Genomic DNA, 20,629 nt, shown 5'->3' with positions numbered 1-20,629 from the left:
TATTCAGTCTACCAATGGATATAGGTAAGTAAATCAAGAGTTTCTAAATCCTTCATGGTGGATTCTGACCATAGCTTTTCTTTCCTGTCCTCCTTAGTCCCAATTTATCTCTGACTTTCCCATTTAAACCAGTTTCTTTTTCATCCCTGTCTTAAACTCTTTTTCCTTCCTTTGGACAGGAAGTTTCTCATTGTGTTATCTCTATCATTAGCTAGCCAATATTTTTTCACAGAGTTTCCATGTGACAGAAGATGATCCTATAAGCTATAGATTCTAGAATAGCTGAGTATGCAGATGGGCCTAAAAGTGGGTAGAACACGAAAAACAGAACAGGTTATGCGGGAGGGAAAGGGCAGTACGACTGAGGTCCCACGGGTTTCCCAAATGCAGATGAGCGAATTATCACAAGCATGTTTTGATGTGGAGAATAATGGAATAATTGAAAAAATAAAGCATTGAGAAACTGTACTGATTTGGTAATTTGCATAACAAATGATAATTTAATTCTATGTTTTGTTACCAGCAGCAGATGGTATTATTTATTTTTGGTCTGTTTTTAGCCTTGTGGGGCAACAGTGTGTTCATGGTTATTCACAGGTTAAAATAATAAACCCTAACCTCCTTTAATAATTATTTGTTTTTACTTTTAATTTTAGTAAATACAAAGCCAGGAAAAAACTGTCTATGTCCACTTGCCTCAACTGAAAGAACAGAAGGTTTGGGGAGGATTCTTCAATGAAGCAGAAAGGATTTAAAGTAAATGGGGGTGGGGGGGGAGGCGGTGCTGGCTCAGTGGATTAAAGCCTCGGCCTGCAGTGGAGCACCATGTGGGTGCCGGTTTGAGTCCCAGCTGCTCCACTTCCGATCCAGCTCCCTGCTGACGTACCTAGGAAAGCAGCAGAGAATGGCCCAAGTCCTGGGGCCCTTGCACCCATGTGGGAGACTGGAAGAAGCTCCTGGCTCCTGGCTTTGGATTGGCGCAACTCCAGCCACTGTGGCCATCTGGGGAATGAAACAGCAGATGGGAGATTCTCTCTCTCTGCCTCTCTGTAACTCTGCCTTTCAGATAAATAAATCTTTAAAAGTAATAATAAATAAATAAACCACTAAGTCTAGCAAAACCGTAAAATTTCAGCTAATTAAGGAGAAAGCATGTCTAGAATAGTAAAAATACATATTAAAATATTAATATTCTTAAAGAATAAAGAGCACATCTATTAATTTCTTAAAAAATTTTTTTTTATTTGAGAGACCAAGCTCCCACCTACTGATTCACTCACGAAATATCTGCAGTGGCCCAGGCTGGGCCAAATTTAAGCCAGGAGCCAGAAATTCAAAGTCTACTATATGGGTGTCAGGAGCGCAATTGCTTGAACCATTGCCACTCTTTCCCAGGGTCTACATTAGTAGGAAACTGGAGTCAGGAGCCCAAGCCAAAAATCTTAGCCAGGTACTTCCGTGTAGGGCATGGGCATCTCAACTACTAAGCTAAACTCCTTCTGCTTTATTAATTTTAAGATTAAAGAATAGGACTATCTTGAACGTGTTTTCAAGCACCAACTTCAGCCAGACTTATTTCAGTGATATTGTAAGGATTGTTTATAGTTAACTCATTATTTATGTTTAGTTCACTACTGCAGCCCAGAACCTAGACTGGTAGCAGGCACTTAGTGGGTGCTCAGTACATACATGAAGATGTTAATAATTATCACTTTTACAGAGGTGTTTATTTGTATATTTCTGTAATGCTTAAATGCTTTCTTTAACCAACATTTTATAACAAAAAACAATAAAGGTAATTTTTCAAAACATACTCTTCTTATAGTCAGCCTGAGCCCCTAATATTAGGCTTTTTCTAGTATGACCATCTTCAGAAGTTGGATAAAACGACCTGTGTAAACTGATCACTTCACCAGCTCAATTACACTGTACATTACAGTCTCCCCACTTCATAAGAACTAAGAGTCAGATACAGACCTTTGCATTGGAGTCCTCCATTTCCTCTGTGGTACTAGACTAGATCTGAGGGCTTCTTCTGTCATCCCCTCTCGTGATGTACCTTTGCAAATGTAGTTGAAATGCTTAGCCCAGGAGTCATTCAACAGGGATAGCTCCATCAGCTGTTGAGTTTACAACAAAATATGCTCACTGTCACCAGGGTGCTTGACTATCCCTTTAAGTCTTTTGTTTTGACATTTGTGAATTCAGCTGTCACCCAAAATTATTGAGGAATAATATACTCACTCTACCATGGAAGGCACTGAGGCATGGTATTTTACAGTACCAGCCACCAAACACTAATTTTAAAAAAGATTTATTTATTTATTTATTTATTTGAAAGGGTTACACAGAAAGAGAAGAGGCAGAGAGAGAGAGATCTTCTATCACCTGGTTCACTCCTCAACTGGCCGCAACAGCTGGAGCTGCACTGATCTGAAGCCAGGAACCAGGAGCTTCCTCCAGATGTCCCACATGAGTGCAGGGGCCCAAGCACTTGGGCCACCTTCTACTGCTTTCCCAGGCTGTAGCAGAGAGCTGGATCGGAAGTAGAGCAGCCGGGACTAGAACCAATGCCCACATGGGATGCTGGCACTGCAGGCGGCAGGCTCACCCACTACGCCACAGTGCTGGCCCCCAAATACTCATTTAACTGAGCAATGTCAATGAAATGAAGACCCACCATTCCTTCTAACTTTCACTATCTAGCATTTATAGGCCAGACTGAATTCTTACACTCTATAATGAACAATCTCTTATTGAAATAATTCCTAAAGGAGGGAGGGAAGAAGAAAAGCAGACTGAGAAAGCTTTGAAAACTAGAAATTCTAGGGACCCAAAAAATTTAAGCTCTTAATTATCTCTCACTGCCCTAAATCCTAGAAGAACAGATACTCTTAAGTATTAGAAACACTGAAAGACAAAAGTATTAGATTTGTAGATTTATCCTGTTGAGAGCCATGGAATATGTTCTTATCATTTGAAAATAATTGAAACAAGACACAAAAATGTTTATTCGATCTCCTCTATCACACATGTGCCTTTCCATTTTGCCACAACCAGTGAAGGTAATGCTGGAGAATTAGAACAAAAGAACCATAGATAACCACCATTACGTGGCCTCCTTCCCCCATCCCAGTGTTCCATTATTTAAGAGTAAAATAGGAGGGAGCAGGCATGTAACCTAGTAGTTGAGGCCCCCACATCAGAATGCCTCCAGCTTCCCACCACATTAGTCTGGTTAGCAAGAGTGATGGCCCAGGTGGTTGGGTTCCTGCCACCCATTTGGAAGACTTGGATTAGGTTTCCAACTCCTGACTTTGGCCCTAACCCAGCGCCAACTATTGCTGACAGTTGGGGAGTGGTCCAAGGGATGAGGAAATCTCTCTCACACTAAATAAAAATAATAAAACATATTTTAAGTGTAAAATAACAGTAATATGAGGTAGCTTCAAAAATGTAAATATGGAATTAAAGGATAAGATAATTTTTGGTGGAAAAACTTTTGCAATCCATGCATAGTTTCATAATACACATTTTCCATGAACTTGTCGAAGATGCTTATGCAGAAAAAACAGTTAATGAAGACACCAGGACAAAGCATTAACGAGAGGGATATTGAATTTTAGAATTAAGAGTAATCAACCAATTAGCATATAATCAATTTCTTCTCTTAAAACCACTTTCACAGTAATATTGTAAGCAAAATATGATTCCAAATTATTACCTTTAAAAAAGTAATACTACTCAGCCAATTAGAGCCACAGATAAGAAGCCTTTTTTATTGAGATACAGTTCACCTAGTATAAAATTTGCCCCTAGTTTTTAGTAGTCACAATGTTGTAGAATCATCAGCACTATCTAATTATACAACATCTTCATCACTCTGGAAAGAAACCCATATTCATTAGCGGTCACTCCCCATTCTTCTGCTCTTGGCCACCATGATGGGTCTGCTGCCTATTTGGAGCATTTCATGTAGATGGGGTCATACAGTGGATGGCCTTTTGTGGCAGGCTTTTTCACATAGCGTGGTGCTTCCCTGGTTCACCATGAAATAGCATGTATCAGTACTTTGTTGTGCTTTATGGTTAAATGATGTCCCACTGTTTGGAATACCACATGCTATTCATCCTCCTGGTGGTTAGCATCATGTAGAGCTTTTGTCTTTACTTTTTGGTTATTAATAAACAGCTGTGAACATTCATGTGTAAGTTTTCATGTAGACCAAGAAATGCTTTTAACCTAGCAGTTTCAAGTTTTTCCAAAAAGCCAGCTTCCTTTTGTTAATCGAAAACACCTTCCTGAGGTACTGGAAGTTCCTCTTACATATTTATCTCTTTCCTGTAGTGTCTTTTTTTTTTTTGGACAGGCAGAGTGGACAGTAGAGGGAGACAGAGAGAAAGGTCTTCCTTTTGCCATTGGTTCACCCTCCAATGGCCGCTGCGGTAGGCGCGCTGCAGCCGGCGCACCGCGCTGATCCGATGGCAGGAGCCAGGTGCTTCTCCTGGTCTCCCATGGGGTGCAGGGCCCAAGCACTTGGGCCATCCTCCACTGCACTCCCTGGCCACAGCAGAGAGCTGGCCTGGAAGAGGGGCAACCGGGACAGGGTCGGTGCCCCGACCGGGACTAGAACCCGGTGTGCCAGCGCCGCAAGGCAGAGGATTAGCCTAGTGAGCCGCGGCACCAGCCCTGTAGTGTCTTCTGAGCAGTATCCTTTTGTATCCCTTCAAAGTGACTTTGTTGTCTTTCTGGACTTGGTTCTAACATTCACGTGGCTAAACTGATTTCAAACCCTTACTGTGCTGTGTGTTTTTGTCACTCAGATTTTTTTTTTCCGCTTTGATACCTGAATTAGCCCAATTGGCCTTCTGACCTGCAGTGCCTTAATTCAGGCACTGTCTCAGTCTTCATAATCACATTCAGATTGAAGCTAGTGAGTGACTCTACATGTTGGTATATAACATGAAAGGCCAGGAGTCAGTGTTCAGTCTAGTGGTTAAGACACTCATAGCCTACGTTGGAGTGCCTGAATATGATGCTTGGTTCTGGCTCCTGACTCTAGCTCCCTACCCATTTAGACCCTGGGAAGCAATGGTGTTGATCAGGTAATTGGATTCCTGCCAACCATGTCAGAGACCTAGATTGATTTCCTAGCTCCCAGCTCCTACCCCAGCCTGAGGCTGTTGCAGGCATTTGGGAAGTGAGGCAGAGGATGGGATAGCTCTCTCCCTGTCTCTCTCTGGGTGTGGGTGTAGGTGTGGGTGTGGGTGTGGGTGTGGGTGTGGGTGGTGCTCACTCAAATAAATACATAGGTTTGTTTTTAAAAGGGCAAGATTTATTTTGGTACAACACATTACATATGCATTACTGACTATTTAGGATTTATACACAAATCAAAATAAGCGATTTATTTCTTTAAGCAAATGTTCAAAATTATTTTCTCTATCTTGAATAGTCAATCCATTTTTTTTTTCTTAAAACATCCAGTTGAGCCGGTATTTTCCAGAAAGAACTTAATAACTTTCTCAATATTGTCTTTGTTCTCAAACGGGGACATGAAGGTAATTATAAGAGGATTCAGAAAATTCTAAAAAATCTGTCCTGAATTTCAGACTAAGCCTCAAAGAATAAGTTACTTAAAATGAAATGTGTTGGGTCTAGTATGCAGCTTTCCTCTCTAGTCTCCTCTTCAGTCTCACCTTCCTTGAAATTACAGGCTCAGTTCTGTCAATTTTGTTTTAAAACAAAGATGTATTTTATTTATTTGAAAGGCAAAGTTACAGATTGAGAGGTAGAGACACAGAGATCTTCCATTCACTGGTGCACTCCCCAAATGGCCACAAAAGCCAGGGCTGGGCCAGGCTAAAACCTGGAGCTTCATCCAGGTCTTCCATATGGTTGCAGGGACCCCAGCGCTTGGGCCATTCTCTGCTGCTTTCCCAGGCACATTAGCAGGGAGCTGGATCTGAAGTGAAGCAGCCAGGAGACACAATGCAGAGGGAGGTTTTAACCCACTGTGCCACAATGCTGGCCCCCATGTCATCCTTTAAGGATGTGATAAGGTAACAACTTTTCTTGCTTGAGATACTAGAGAATATCCTTTTAAAAAAAGGAGAAGAAGAAGAAAGACAGACTTCCATTTTATGGTAATAGAAGAAAGACCAGTCTCTCTACAACCCTGCCAGAGAAACTGTACAACCCATTCCCAGGAACCACCCAGCTGGTTCCTTTTAAGAAAGACTATCTCCCTCACCCAAGTGTGATTGTTCTGGAGGAAGATACATGGAATGAGAAGGCAGGAAAGGAACCCCAGATCAGGCAGGTGGGTCTTGAGGTCATAACGGGTATATCCCGGTCACCCCCACAACAGAGAGCACGGGGTTCTTGCATCTTCTAATCAAGCTCTCATCATTGTTATCCTGAAGGCTCCGATTGAGCGTATAACTCAGGTAGGATCACCTGCCTCTCCTGACAGGTTGTGTTCATGAATGACCTGCAGGCCCAGAACAGAGGAGGTGGCTGTGCAGGAAGCGCCTCCTGGTGGTCAACTATCTTATCAGGTGGCTTTCATAAGTGCTCCAGAGAATGGGAGAAAAGATCAGAGTGTATAGAAGAAAGACATTGGTAATACCACAATGCTGTCCCCGCTTTTTTTTTTTTTTTTAAGATTTATGTATTTTGACATCCTTAAACTGAGTTTATAAATCATGATTTTATGATTCTCTCTTCTTCCTTTCCCTGGTTGGTCCCTCCAAGGTCAACTTCTCACCCAGAAACAGCTTTGCTCTTAGGACATTCAGCCCATGGATTGTAATCTCACTTGTGATCTGGGCAGAAAGTAGATTATAGAAATGTTTTCATCTGTGGCGAAAGACGCCTATGTTTAATGTTTTCCAGAGATTCTCTCTAAAAACTATTCTTAGGTGCTCTGCTTCAGTTGTCCTACACTACTTGAAACTAATTCTTTTTCTTAGATCCTTTGTAGGACCACACAGATATACTTTCATACAAATACAAGTAAATAAGTAAAAGCAATAAAAACCAGCCTCATCCTAGTCTTCCGCTGTCAGTGATTCATTGCTACAGATTCTTTTTAAGCCTTTTAGAAGTCCTCTGAAGTTTTTGGAAGATAGATTGATAAATGAAAACTTAGAGCTTACTTCACCTCAAAAGACATGGTTTGTAAATGTTTTCTTGTTTATGAGTCTTCCAACAGAACAGTTATTCAGTTACTCAATAAATAGTTTTTAAAAATATTTATTCATTTATTTGAAAGACAGAGTTACAGAGAGGGAGATACAAAGAGAGATCTTCCATCTGCTGGTTCACTCCAATGACTGAGGCAGGGCCAGGCAGAAGCCAGGAGCCTTTCCCAGGTCTCCCACGTGTGTGCAGGGGCCCAAGTACCTGGGCCATCCTCCGCTGCTTTCCTAGGCACATTAACAGGGAGCTGGATTGGAAGTGGAGCAACTGGGACATGAACTGTTGCCCACAGGGGATGCCAGCATCGCAGGCAGTGGCTTTACCTGCTATGCTATAATGCTAGCCCCTCAATAAATAGTTTTATGATCATTTATTATTTGCCAGACTCTTTGCTGGATGTGAAGATAGAGAAATGATAAAGAAATGGCTTCTTTTTTTCCTCACTGCCCCTCCTAGGATAATGTTGGTTGGGAGAAAAAAACAAGAATTACTTTGATCTCATTTACTTTCTGCAAGTCTCTGAAGTTTCAAAGTTGGAACTGTGGTTATAGGTTATATATGGTTGTGGTTATATATGGTGGTTCCACTTCCAGTTCAGCTTCCTGCTCATGTGCCTGGGAAGGCAGCAGAAGATGGCTTGATTATTCTCTCTCCCTCCCTCCCTCCCTCCTTCTTCCTATTGTCCCCCTCTCTTTCTCTGCTTTCCAGATAAATAAATCTTTAAAAAAGAGAGAGGGAAGTAGGACAGTGATTCTCTTTATGCCCAGGGAAAGCAGTGTTATGGCAGGAAGCAGAGTGGCCATGGTGAGCAGACTAAGCTGATTTTCCAGGGAAAACTCTAAAACTCCAAGAAAAGATTGTGCTGAGATTTTAGTGCGCTGAGCCCAACTGTAGATCTAAGAGAATGTTGGCTATCAAGAAATATAGGCATTTTGAACTGGGGTAGATAAAAGGACCAAGTGATCCAGTTCTAAACTTCATCTTCTGTTTTATTATGGATAAAATCTTCAGGTTAATGTTCACCCCCAAAATTAGAATTTAAACACTTTGAAAGTAATTATGAGATAGTAAAATATTACAGTAGAAGTTCTTCCTCCTTAAAATGATTGGGTTTAACAGTTAATCAATAGGGAATTGTAAATTATACCTTTATGTATGTGTGCTATCAAATATACATCTTAAACATTTTAACTTAAAGCATTAATTCATGGATTGTTTGGGATATGGTGAAAGCCTTTCTTTGAGAATGAGTCTCATAATTAGAGTTCTGTGACCTCTCCAATAAATCACACTCAGAATACATTTCTTGACTGATTTCCAGTTTTAATTAAAAGTGGTGAGGGGATGGTTTGGCACAGTGGTTAAGTCACCACTTGGGACAGATCACATCCCATATCTGAATTCTGGAGTTTAAATCTTGGCCCCACTTCTGATCTAGTTTCCTGCTAATGTGTACCCTAGGAGGCAGCAGGTTATACTGATGTAGTTGGGCCCCTGCCACCCATGTGGGAAACCCAGATGGAGTTCCAGACTCCTGGTTTCAGCCTGGCCTACCCCTGGCTGTTGCAGGTGTTTGAGGAGTGAACCAGTGGATCGAAGATCTCCCCCCCCCCCCGCCTTTCAAATAAATAAATTTTAAAAAATAATAAAGTGAGCAAGAAACTGAAGTGAAGCAATTTGAATGTAGGTACCTTCTAAATTTTAGTGATTATTATTTTACTCACATATACTGAATTTCATAGGAAAGTGTTTTTAGTAATTCACTGAGTCTTTTTTATAAAACTTAGGGGTTTTTTATTTTAAAATAAGTTTTACATTAATATTTCATTAGTTTGTATAATATATGGTTGAATTGAATAATTACTATAAAAAGTACATCCAACATGAACAGATTGCAGAGAGACATACTGTAAGCATACAAATCAACTGCTGAAGTGATACACATGAGAGCACAACAGAGCAGACTGGTAGCCAGGAGTCGGTGTGTCATGGGCATGGGTTGCAGAGCATTGGCAGATCCGGGGAATAAGTTAAATGGAGGTCTTCTAGGAGAAATTCTCCAGTATTTCATCAAGTACTATGCATGCACGCGCGCGCACACACACACACACACACAGAAGTGCCATAAGGGAACTAAAGTAATCAGGGAGGCCTTCAGGAAATAGATAAAACTTGCATTGGATTTTGACAGATGATTGATTAGAGAGTATGCATAATTTGAGGAAAAGGGATGAAAAATTCATCCCTGTGAAGCCACAGGTTCGTGTTGAGAAGAGGAGGGGGAATACAATTTATGGTGTAGTTGAATTGAATAAGCATTAAATTATGACTCTAAAGATCTACTTGCATTCATAATCTACTCTTTTGGCATTCTGATTTGGAAGTAAATAATGAGGGAGGAAGAGTATTCTGGGTGGAGTATAAGGAAAAAATAGGGAGAAGTTACATAGTCCAGGAAGATAAGGACAGGTCCCAGTTGAAGCATCAGACCAGTAGTTTTCAGTTGTAATCCTGCTCCAACCCATAGTACAAGTTGAAAACTCTCAAGTTAGGTTTTGTGTGAGCCACAGCTTATAGGGTTAGATGTTACAGACTCACTATCTACATTGCAAAGAGCAGCCAGCAGATTGTCTTGAAAAGAAATCAGTGGGGGCCAGCGTTGTAGGGTAGTAGGTTAAGCCTCTGCCTGCTGTGCCAGCATCCCATATGGGTGCCAGTTTGAGAGCCAGCTGCTCCACTTCTGATCCAGCTCTCTGCTAATGTACCTGGGAAAGCAGTGGAAGATGGCCCAACTGCTAATGTACCTGGGAAAGAAGTGGAAGATGGCCCAACTGCTTGGGCCCCTGCAGCCACATAAGGGACACAGAAGAAGCTCCAGGCTTCTGGCTTCAGCCTGGCCCAGCCCTGGAGCTGCAGTCATCTGAGCAGTGAAACAGCAGATGGAAGATTTCTCTCTCTCTCTCTTCCTCTTTCTGTAACTCTGCCTTTCCAATAAATAAATAAATCTTAAAAAAAAAAAAAAAGCTACCTTGTTAGAAACAGTGGAAAACCAAAGAGTGTAATTCCCACTAAATTAAACTCAGTCATTTTTATAATGATATTTGGTTTATGTTCTAGAAAAGAACCAGAAAATAAGTACTGATTGAGTGATGTGACTGAAAATATTGAAAAATAAAGAAGTTTGATAGAATGCTTGACTCACTTGTAACTATAGGAGGCAAGTATTTCATATCTAATAATAGACTATTTTAAAAATCTGAGATGATTTCTTTAAAGATTCTCAAAGGAAAAGTATCCCATAAATTCAGGATGTACTGTGTTGTTGCTATTTGATTATCTTTGGAACTTTTGTTTTAGCCACATTCCATTCACTATATGTATATAAAACTTTTTTTGTGATACCTAGTTGTTCTACTTCCTTAACCAACCATTTTGACAATTTTCAAATATATCCATAATCATTTGAAAAAATTATTTGATGACTAAGATAGTCTTCTACTTTTAAACAAAAAAAGTTTTTTAGTCTAAGACCAACAATTCTTGTGAACTATCATTTGAGCATGAAAGTTTCCGTTTTTCTTCATATTTTGACTAGAGACCTAGAGGGTTTTGGGTATTTGCTTCCCTTCAAATAAAAAATAAGAAACTTTTCTCAAAATAGGTTCAATTTGAACTTCAGCCTGTTCTTTTTTTCATACAATATTAGGCAACAAAAGCCAAAACTGCTCCACATAGTTTTCTCTTTTCTAGCTTAAGAAGAAACTGCTTTGACACCTCACATACTCCGAGTTTAAGAAGTTAGCATTATCTGAGAAGTCACTATTTTTAGGTCTAGCTGTAATGTTTCTAACTTTGGTACTCAGAGGAGTGGGTGCTTCCTTTCCCAGAAGGCTCTGTATTCTCAACATGTGCAGGTCAATTTGACTGAGAGCTAACTACGAGGAGCGGCAGGCCCCTTGCAGCCTGTGAGTTTCAGACTTGAAAATTATGAGAAGGTATTGGAGGCCACAGGCTATATTTGGGAACCAGCTGCATGTCAGGACAAGCATGGATTGTGGTTCCCGGAGGCTGGGAGAGCACAATGCTTGAATTTAATTTCTTTGGAAGATAAGAAGAAAAGAATTTCCTTCTACCTGACAAATTATACTAGTACAACTGAGGAAATCTGTCTTCAGAAGTGTGCTGGACAGTGGCAGAGTAAACGTTGACTTTTCAAAGATGATGATCAAGGAAACCTCTCTCCGAAGGGATCCGGACTTAAGGGGAGAGTTAGCTTTCCTGGCAAGGGGCTGCGATTTTGTTCTCCCATCACGGTTTAAGAAGCGCCTGAAGTCATTTCAGCAGACACAGGTTTGAAACTTGGGTATTTCTTTTAAAATATTTTTATTACTAATAAAACTACCCAGTGAACTAACCAAATAATTTTATAGCTCCCTTGTATCTTGATATTAGATCAAGGAATTAATCTGTGTCCTCTATTCAGCTATTTGCAGAAAGCTATTTGCAGAGGGATTCCAACAGGTTTAAAAATAGACCTTCTGGACCTGGAGTACAGTACTCACATTTTTCTCTCGTCGAGAAGGAATTCAGTTTAGACAATAAATACAACTTAACAAATATTTTATGACGTCTAGCGCGGAAAATCCTAGAATTTTTCATAGAAATATCTGAAACTTTTCTGTATTAAAAGCCTTATTTGTACTTTGAATCAACAGATTGTATTAGCATACACAGGAGTACCTCTGTAATAAATGTTTACAAAGGATATTGATCTTGACAATCCTTTTTAAAAGGAAGAAGTATTTTATATAGAGACAGTTTGTGTACTGTAACGTATGTGTGTTGATAATGAAGGGTGGCAGTTTAGACCATGAAAACCTGTGAGATTGAGTTATTTTTCTACCTCTGATGAATACTTTGCAAGATGTCTGCTTTCTTGCTTACAATTTTAGAACCATTGTCCACCATTGAGTATAATACAGACCAAGGAGTATAGAAATACTGACTGTTGTCCAAATTCCAGCAAGGAACCATGGTTTCATACTTATTCTGACCCAGAATAATTTCAAATTTTGGGGGTAAACCTTATTAAATTATTTTTGGTAGGTCTGAAATTATTAGATATTGGAAATGCACCAATGACACAGTAACATAAGGGTAACTGTGTTAATACTAATTGTTACAGTATTATTTAAAAATTCAGAATGAATAAAGAAGTGAGACTGTGTTCATAGAGAAACTGGAATAGAGAATTGAGATGCTTTACCCAGCTAATTCTACTTTAATGCCCCTAGAAATGGAACTGAAACAGCTTTGTTCAAAGTAAGCAGATGCCAAATTTGCTGGTAACTGTGTCAAAATGTATATTACTAGGCTTTATTCAATAATATTTGTAAAAGATTAGTTTTATTAAATACATTAAGGTTTAAATTATTTGTGTTCTGTTGAACTCAACAGAAAGCAATTTTAATATACCTGAAAGTTCAAAATAAATGTGATCTTTTTATGTTATTTTCCTTGTAAATATTAATATCAGTTTAATTAAATTAACCAATGACTTAATAAATAGTTGCCTATTGATGAATTGTCCCATGTTAAGAATTACACTAAGAAAAGCAGAGTAGAATATTATACAGTCAAATGTTTCCCACTCAAATAGAAGCTTCCACAGATAGCCAGCCTTTGTTCTGAATGTTACTTATTTCAAGCAAAGGCATAGAATTCGCAGTAAAAGTTTTGCTCTACACCTCCTCCACTAATGTGTATTCATGAGACTATCATATTTCATCCCCGCTGCCACCAGTGGTCTTAATCCTATCTTCATAACGGGCCTGAAATTATCCACAACAGCCCTGGATGTCACACCACGGAAAACATTCTGGGGAAACTAAAAAAACAGTTTCGATAATTGTCCGCTTCTAATATCACAAATCTCTGTCTGCATGGACTAATAGGAAATGGTGCTAATGTAAATGACGTAGATAAAGCCCCTAAAGAATTCCAAGCCTCATTTTGGAATTTTTATGAACACTTTCAACTGATATTGACTCATGAGATTAGGTACTCATATTTTCAGATTTAACATTAGCGCAGGGAGAAATGTTTTCTAAAATAGTTTTATCAGTTTGTTAAAGGTGGTTTGTAAACTTTTAATTGCTTTATATATATATAAATGGTTATTCATTGTTGAATCTGAAGGAACATGCCAAATTATGCTTAGTCTTTTGAGAGCTCCACCCTTTGGCCTTGTCACTCATTTTCTTACATGAGGACAGATGTGGGCCAGTGCTGTTCTCTTTTTTTAATAATTTATTTTTTTATTAATATAAGGAGCTAACACTGTTCTTAACCTTTAACCTAGGTTATATCCTATAATTTCCCTTTAATCCTTACGACAACCTTATAAGAAGTAGGTACTATAATTTCTGTCTTATTACTGAAATTGTAAAACATTAAATAACTTCCTGAGGTCATAGACTCTTAAGTTATCCCACTGTTTTCCAAGTTCCTAAGGACATTATTTATTTCCCTCTGTGCTGTTTTTTCCTTGACTATTGCTTTAAATGGGACCATTGTTCAAACTTTAGGGATGGCATTAGGACAATTTAAGAAAAAAGAACATTTGAGGGATACTTTATGTTCATGATGAATTTTAAATAAATTTAGCTAATCAGCAGTCTATCCTACATACTTTGTATAGCATTTGATGCACTATTATACTCATGGACCTTGAGAGATGATTTGGTTTTTAATTAGGAGTAGACCTGAGAGCCCTGAAAGTCTTCATGGAATATTTTTTGCTTTTTCTGCTAAGAATCTCAGGACTTCATTGGTAAAATAAACTCCTACCTTGGTGATAGTGTAGTCCCCCTCCCCTTTAACTAAATCATGGGTAATCTCAAGCTGCCGCTGTTGTTTACCTAACCTTCCCGTACTTTTCACTGTCCTTTTGAACGTCTCTATGGAATGCCACATCAGATCCTTTTTGGAAAAATGAAGGACATAACCTATAAATGAGTTCATAGATGGCAAAAGAAGTTCAGCTGTGATGAAATTAATGATCATGGTCCTTGCACGTTAGAGCACACCAAAAATTAGATAAAAGGGTATGTTGGGGGGAAATGGCATGCCCCAGTAGCAAGTGAATCTTCCAGGTAGTGTTAGTTCCAGGAGTGCTTTAATTTTCTGAACAAAAACTTTCTCAGCATCAGGACTGGCAGTGATTCTACCTCAGCAAAATCAAACTGGAGAAGACAGTGCAAGGAGCTCCCACCTCCCCCTCCCCAGATCTGTTTCAAATCTGTACATTTGAAAACAACTTGTTTTTTCCTGTTGAAGGACAGGTAGAAATCCACAGCACTATTAAGAACAGTCTTAAAAGAATTTCCTAGTCTAGTTCTGTCAGACTAATACACTTTGAGATCTTTAATGTATCAGCTAATGTTGGTCTTTTATTATTTCAAAATGTCTGCCAAAGTTAGAAGTAAGTTGTGATGTTGTATTGTGCATTTGGGTGACTACGGGTGATGACAATGTACTCTTCCTCTCAGAACAACACAAGGGATTTTGATTACTGTCACTACAAAGAAATGATAAATGTTTGATAGGATACATACGGTTTTATGTGTATTGAAATTTTTTCTTTAATTAAAAAAAGCAATATGCCAAGTGACTGAAAAGAAAATATATTTCAGGATTTTTAAAACATAAATCAAGGGGCCAATGTTGCAAGGAAGCGGGTAAAGCCATCACCTGTGACACTAGCACCCGTGTGGGTGCCAGTTTGTGTCCTGGCTGCTCCACTTCATATCCAGCTCCCTACTAATGGCCTGGGGAAAGCAACGGAAAGTGGCCCAAGAGTTTGGGCCCCTGCTACCCACATGGGAGACCAGGATGAAGCTCCTGGCTTCAGCCTGGTGTACCCCTGGCCATTGTGGCCATTTGGGGAGTGAGCCAGTGGATGGACCATCTCTCTCTCTCTAACCCTGACTTTCAAATAAATAAATGACTCTTTAAAGAAAAATAAATTGATGTACACTCAAGTATTGACTGATAAGGTATTATTTAGTATGGGTAAGCATTTCCTGGAAACATGTTTACCGTTCTCCAGAGCCTTCATCTCCACTGTCTCTGGTTGTGGGTTCCTGTCCAATACTCGACTTCCTGTTACTGATGAGGAGTCTCATAATCACGTTTTCCTTCCAGATTCAAAATAAACCAGAAAAGAAACCTGGAACCCCACTTCCACCTCCAGCCACCTTTGCAAGTAGTCCGCGACCTGTCTCCCCTGCTCCTCACGTGAACAATGTTGTGAGTGCACCATTGTCCATAAACATTCCACGGTTCTACTTTCCCGAAGGACTCCCAGACACCTGTAGTAACCATGAACAGACTCTCAGCAGAATTGAAGCTGCATTTATGGATATTGAAGATCAGAAAGCAGATATCTATGAAATGGGGAAAATTGCAAAGGTAATATAACTCCTAAGTAATTTATAATCTCCCTTTCTCCCAAGTATGTAACCTCGCACTGAAGACACCAGTTTAGAAGTCCATGTCCCATATCACAGTATCTGGGTTCAATACCCAGTTCTGGCTCCTGACTCCAGCTCCCTGCTAATGCAAACCCCTGAGAGGCAGTAATGATGTCTCAAGTACTTGGATCACTGCCACCCATGAGGGAGACCTGGCTTGACTGCCTAGCCTAGTCCCAGCCGTTAAAAGTGTTTTTTAAAACTCCCTTTTTCTTTTTTTTTTTTTTTTTTTTTTTTTTAACTTTTATTTAATGAATATAAATTTCCAGTGTACAGCTTATGGATTACAATGGCTTCCCCCCACCCATAACTTCCCTCCCACCCGCAACCCTCCCCTCTCCCGCTCCCTCTCCCCTTCCATTTGCATCAAGATTCATTTTCAATTCTCTTTATATACAGAAGATCAGTTTAGTATAAAGATTTCAACAGTTTGCACCCACATAGAAACACAAAGTGAAACATACTGTTTGAGTACTAGTTATAGCATTAAATCACAATGTACAGCACATTAAGGACAGAGATCCCACATGAGGAGCAAGTGCACAGTGGCTCCTGTTGTTGACCCAACAAATTGACACTCTAGTTTATGGCGCCAGTAACCATCCTAGGCTGTCGTCATGAGTTGCCAAGGCTATGGAAGCCTTCCAAGTTTGCCGACTCTGATCATATTTAGACAAGGTCATAAAAGACAGAGTGAGAGGATAGTAACCAATGATCCTAAGAGTGGCATTTACCAGGTTTGAACAATTATACAGCATTAAGTGGGGAAGAGGACCATAAGTACACACCGGTTGGGAGTAGAGCCATTGGTGGTAGAGTAGAGGTTATGATTACAAAGGAATGAGGCCCAAGTGCACTAGACAGGGCCTAGAACAAAGGACAGAGTCATTATTAGAGGAGCTAAGAAAGGTGCTGTCCAAGCTACAATTAAGTTTTCTGATTGAGAGGCAAATAGAACCTGATAGAAGGGGCTTGATAATAATCTGGTGGGCTTTAGGCCTTGTAAATTCAGAGGCCCAGACCTATCTATCTCTTCACATGGGGTACATCCTAAGGGAGGTGTGAACCTCCTAGGGGAAGGCACTCTGTTGACTTTCATTACTTGGCTGGCCTGGGAGGGGAGCTGGCCAGGTAAAGGCAGGTGGCATCTCTAACAAGAAATTTACAGTTCTGCCTGCAATGTTGCTGACCCTACTTGACCATACCCTCAGCTGCAGTGGTCACTTTGGAAGTTGGGCTGAGTGAAGGGCTTTTCAGCTTAGAGCCAACAAGATCTGTGGCTCTGACCTGGGCATCCTTCGACTCCAGGGCAGGTCCATTTCCAGTGATCCAACTCTTGGCAGAGCTGCCAGGGCTCTTCACAAGCTGACTTCTGCTGAAGCCCAGGCTTACCACATTGAAAGCCACTGCAGTGGACTGGCCTGTTGGGTCTCCTTGAGGGCAGGTCACTGTACAGATCAGCCATTAATAGGCCTGCCACCCATTGCTTCTGATGCCGAGCTTTCTTTTCCTCCTGGTTTGTGTTAAAGCAGACCAGAGGATGCAAGTCAAGGGAGTGCCCGTTTCCCATCTCTAATCTTCGGTGGCCTGAACTACAAGTCTATAGTCACAGGCATGTTCTGTAGTAGTTTTTCTAAGGTAAACAATGCCCATGAGGAAAATTATATTCTCACTTTAAAACTTTCTTTCCCTTTGGTCTGAAAGGGAGCTTTTTTCTACTTACTGTATACTTCGCTGATGGCGAAGTGAATCTAGCTATGAGATTATTATTTGAGTTCTTATTTTGGCTATGCTATTGCAGAAAAATGTTAGCCATCTCTTTCATAAGGTCTAAAGATTAAATTGTGCGTCCTACAGATTCCTTCATAATGGAATTAGTTTCCTACCTTGAAGAGAATAGAGAAATGAAAGAACAAGTTGGGCTTAGAATAGAGAAATGAGGGAGCAAGTCCTAGATCGCTTGCTGACAATAGCAATATCACATGAATACTTAGCAAACCGTTTCAACCATTAGATAACAACTTAAGAAAACATTTACCAGAAGGTCCAATGCCTTCTATAAATTTTAAGAATCATGTATTTGAAAACACCTCTTAAATATCTAACATGGTGTAGTTTGTTTAGCCAGTAAACTTAAGCACAACCATCTAAAATGTTTTTAGTTTCTTTCTACCAACAAGTCTAAAACATATGATACACAGATTCAGGTCCCACAAATTAAAATGTATCTTTGATTGATTTTAGCAGCTTAAATTTATGGACAATCTTATCTATAAGCCATTTAAAATAAAACTCTGAATAAAATTTCCCCATGTGGACATACAATATGTACACACATATAATATAGCATAATAGACCAATATAGCAATTTTAATAATAGCTTTTAAAATCTTTAACTCTTTTTGTAGATTGCCAATTGATTTGAATTGCTTTTTCTTTTTAGTAACCTCAGTTAACCATACTTTCTCTCAGTTGGTACTGTTAATACATTATTGGCTTCATCTGTTTACAGAGCCATCCCAAAGTACTGAATACAATAGAAGTGGCTGGAAAAAGTCCATAGGAACCTATAGGAGGACAGCTAAACACAGAACCAACAACGCTTTAGATTTATGAGCAGCAGATCATATATAACTGTGGATGACAAAAGACTTTAAGTCGCCATGTTTAAAATTATAAACTCATCAACCAACAAGAGGCACTTGCTTACTTCACAGTATTTTTGAAAGCACCTGTAGGATTTTACAAGTATTTAACCCTTTAAGCCTCTGGGGCTTTCTCATTAAGATAACTATCATGTCTAGTAACACAAGATCATTAGACTTTTTAATTCTCAAACATTTGTATTAATAGCATTTTCCATTATAGAAACTTAAAGTCTGGTACCACATCACATCTTGACAGTCCTTCTAATATACTCCGAATAGACTGATTAGTTGGTGTCTCTATAAGATGAGAGACATAGGTCCTTCGATTTTTTCAGTTGGGCCCAAACTGGAAAAACCAAAGTCCAGGATTTACTGGAAATTTTAGAGACCAGATTGTTTGAAACTTTGATTTTTTGAATGCCTGTCAAGAATGCCAAGAAGGCTCAAAATCCAAAATATCTGGTTGAAATAAGATTTCTTAAAATCATGACATAACATAGACCAAATTTGATCATTGTTACAAGGTGATTATTCAAATTTTTGAAAAAAGCACATATTTAAATAACCCATAGCTCTTAATAAAAATTCAGCTGTTTTTGAACAATTAGAATTTAACAGACATCAAGAGAACCTAATAGATTACTTTAACACATTGATTTAACAGAGCATCAGAGTTTAATTCTATGTCAAAGAGAAATTGAGCTTCCTGTGATCTTTTGTTGTGAGGTTTCCTTCCTTTACCTTCTTTCATATTGGTGACCATGTTTCTGTGTTTCTGTGTGTAACACATCTTTAAGCATCTTTTGCAGGGCAGGATGAGTGGCAACAAATTCTTTCAGTTTCTGTTTGCTATGAAAAGTCTTAATTTCACCTTCATTCACAAATGAGAGCTTTGCAGGATATAGTATTCTGGGCTGGCAGTTTTTCTCTCTTAGTACCTGGGCTATGTCTCGCCATTCCCTTCTAGCTTGTAGGGTTTCTGATGAGAAGTCTGCTGTGAGTCTAATTGGAGATCCTCTAAGAGTGATCTGACGTTTCTCTCTTGCACCTTTTAGGATCTTTTCTTTATGTTTCACTGTGGTGAGTTTGATTACAACATGTCGTGGTGAGGATCTCTTTTGGTCATGTTTATTAGGGGTTCTATAAGCTTCCTGTACTAAGATGCCTCTGTCCTTCTCCAAACCTGGGAAGTTTTCTGCTAGTATCTCACTGAAAATGCCTTCTAATCCTTTCTCCTTCTCCATGCCTTCAGGAACTCCTAGAACCCGAATGTTGGGTTTTTTAATAGTATCCTGTAGATTCCTGACAATATTTTTTAGATTTCTAATTTCTTCTTCTTTTCTTTGGTTTGCCTGTTTCCTTTCCTGTTCTCTGTCTTCTAAGTCTGATATTCTCTCTTCTGCTTTGCCCATTCTGTTTTTAAGGCTCTCTAATGTGTTTGTCATTTGATCTATTGAATTCTTCATTTCATTATGATTTCTCGTCACTATCAGAGTTTCTTGTTCCACTAGTTGTTTCATTTCATTTTGATTCCTCCTTAATATTTCACTTTCACGAGAGAGATTTTCTATCTTGTCCATGAAGGATTTCTGTAGTTCAAGAATTTGTTTTTGAGAACTTCTTAATGTTCTTATCAATTTTTTGAGATCCGCTTCTTGCATTTCTTCGATCTTATCATCTTCATAATCTTGAATTGGGGTGTCTTTTTCATTTGGGGGCGTCATAGTGTCTTCCTTGTTCTTGTTAGCTTGGTTTTTGCGTTTGTTGTTTGGCATGTTGGAGATATTTGGTTTCTTCACTGTGGTGTTTTTTCTTGTTACACTATGGCTCTATATTAAGAGGACTGTCTGCTTTCAGTGGAGCCTTAGAGGCTTGGGATGAGTGTGGACTGAGAGCTGTGTTTGGTTCCTCAGGGTTGAGGGTGTGTCAAGGATGACACTCCCAGGTTAGGTGTGGTAAATCTCTCTTTCTTTTTTTGATTTAAAAGGGAAGTAATTCCGCACAGCTGAACGAAATTGGAGGTAGTTAGCAGGCAAATGATATACCCACAGGAGCCAGAGATCGGAAGCTCTTTCCCAAGGACCACACAGGGAATCTCTGCTGCCCTCAGTGTGGGCTCCAATTCTCCTGCAGTCTCCCACTGGGTTGCCAAGTTAGATGCTAATCTCCTGTTATTTCACCCCTCCCCCCAGAGTCAGGTTTTTCTGCTAGGCTCAGGGCTGGTGCAGACCTGAGGTCGCCCTG

At 39.5% G+C, this 20,629-nt stretch overlaps 1 protein-coding gene across 4 annotated transcripts in view; it reads left to right on the top strand.

Moving 5' to 3' along the window:
* PPP2R3A (protein phosphatase 2 regulatory subunit B''alpha) overlaps window positions 1-20,629 on the top strand; it is a 212,665-nt gene that overhangs the window by 89,312 nt on the left and 102,724 nt on the right. For 2 of the 4 annotated variants that reach the window (XM_062214300.1, XM_062214306.1), the window contains exon 4: window positions 15,409-15,675. The exons of 1 other annotated variant lie outside the window; for it this stretch is intronic. In XM_062214300.1, the coding sequence (XP_062070284.1) occupies window positions 15,409-15,675 (267 nt within the window). Of the gene's footprint in view, window positions 1-11,362; window positions 11,554-15,408; window positions 15,676-20,629 lie in introns of those variants that run through there. One more of the 4 variants, XM_062214319.1, reaches the window with a different exon arrangement.

This window comes from Lepus europaeus, chromosome 2, assembly GCF_033115175.1.
Source record: "Lepus europaeus isolate LE1 chromosome 2, mLepTim1.pri, whole genome shotgun sequence".
Classification (NCBI taxonomy): domain Eukaryota; kingdom Metazoa; phylum Chordata; class Mammalia; order Lagomorpha; family Leporidae; genus Lepus; species Lepus europaeus.
The sequence above is the reverse complement of the archived record's forward strand: the minus strand, read 5'-3'. Positions and strand labels throughout refer to the sequence as shown.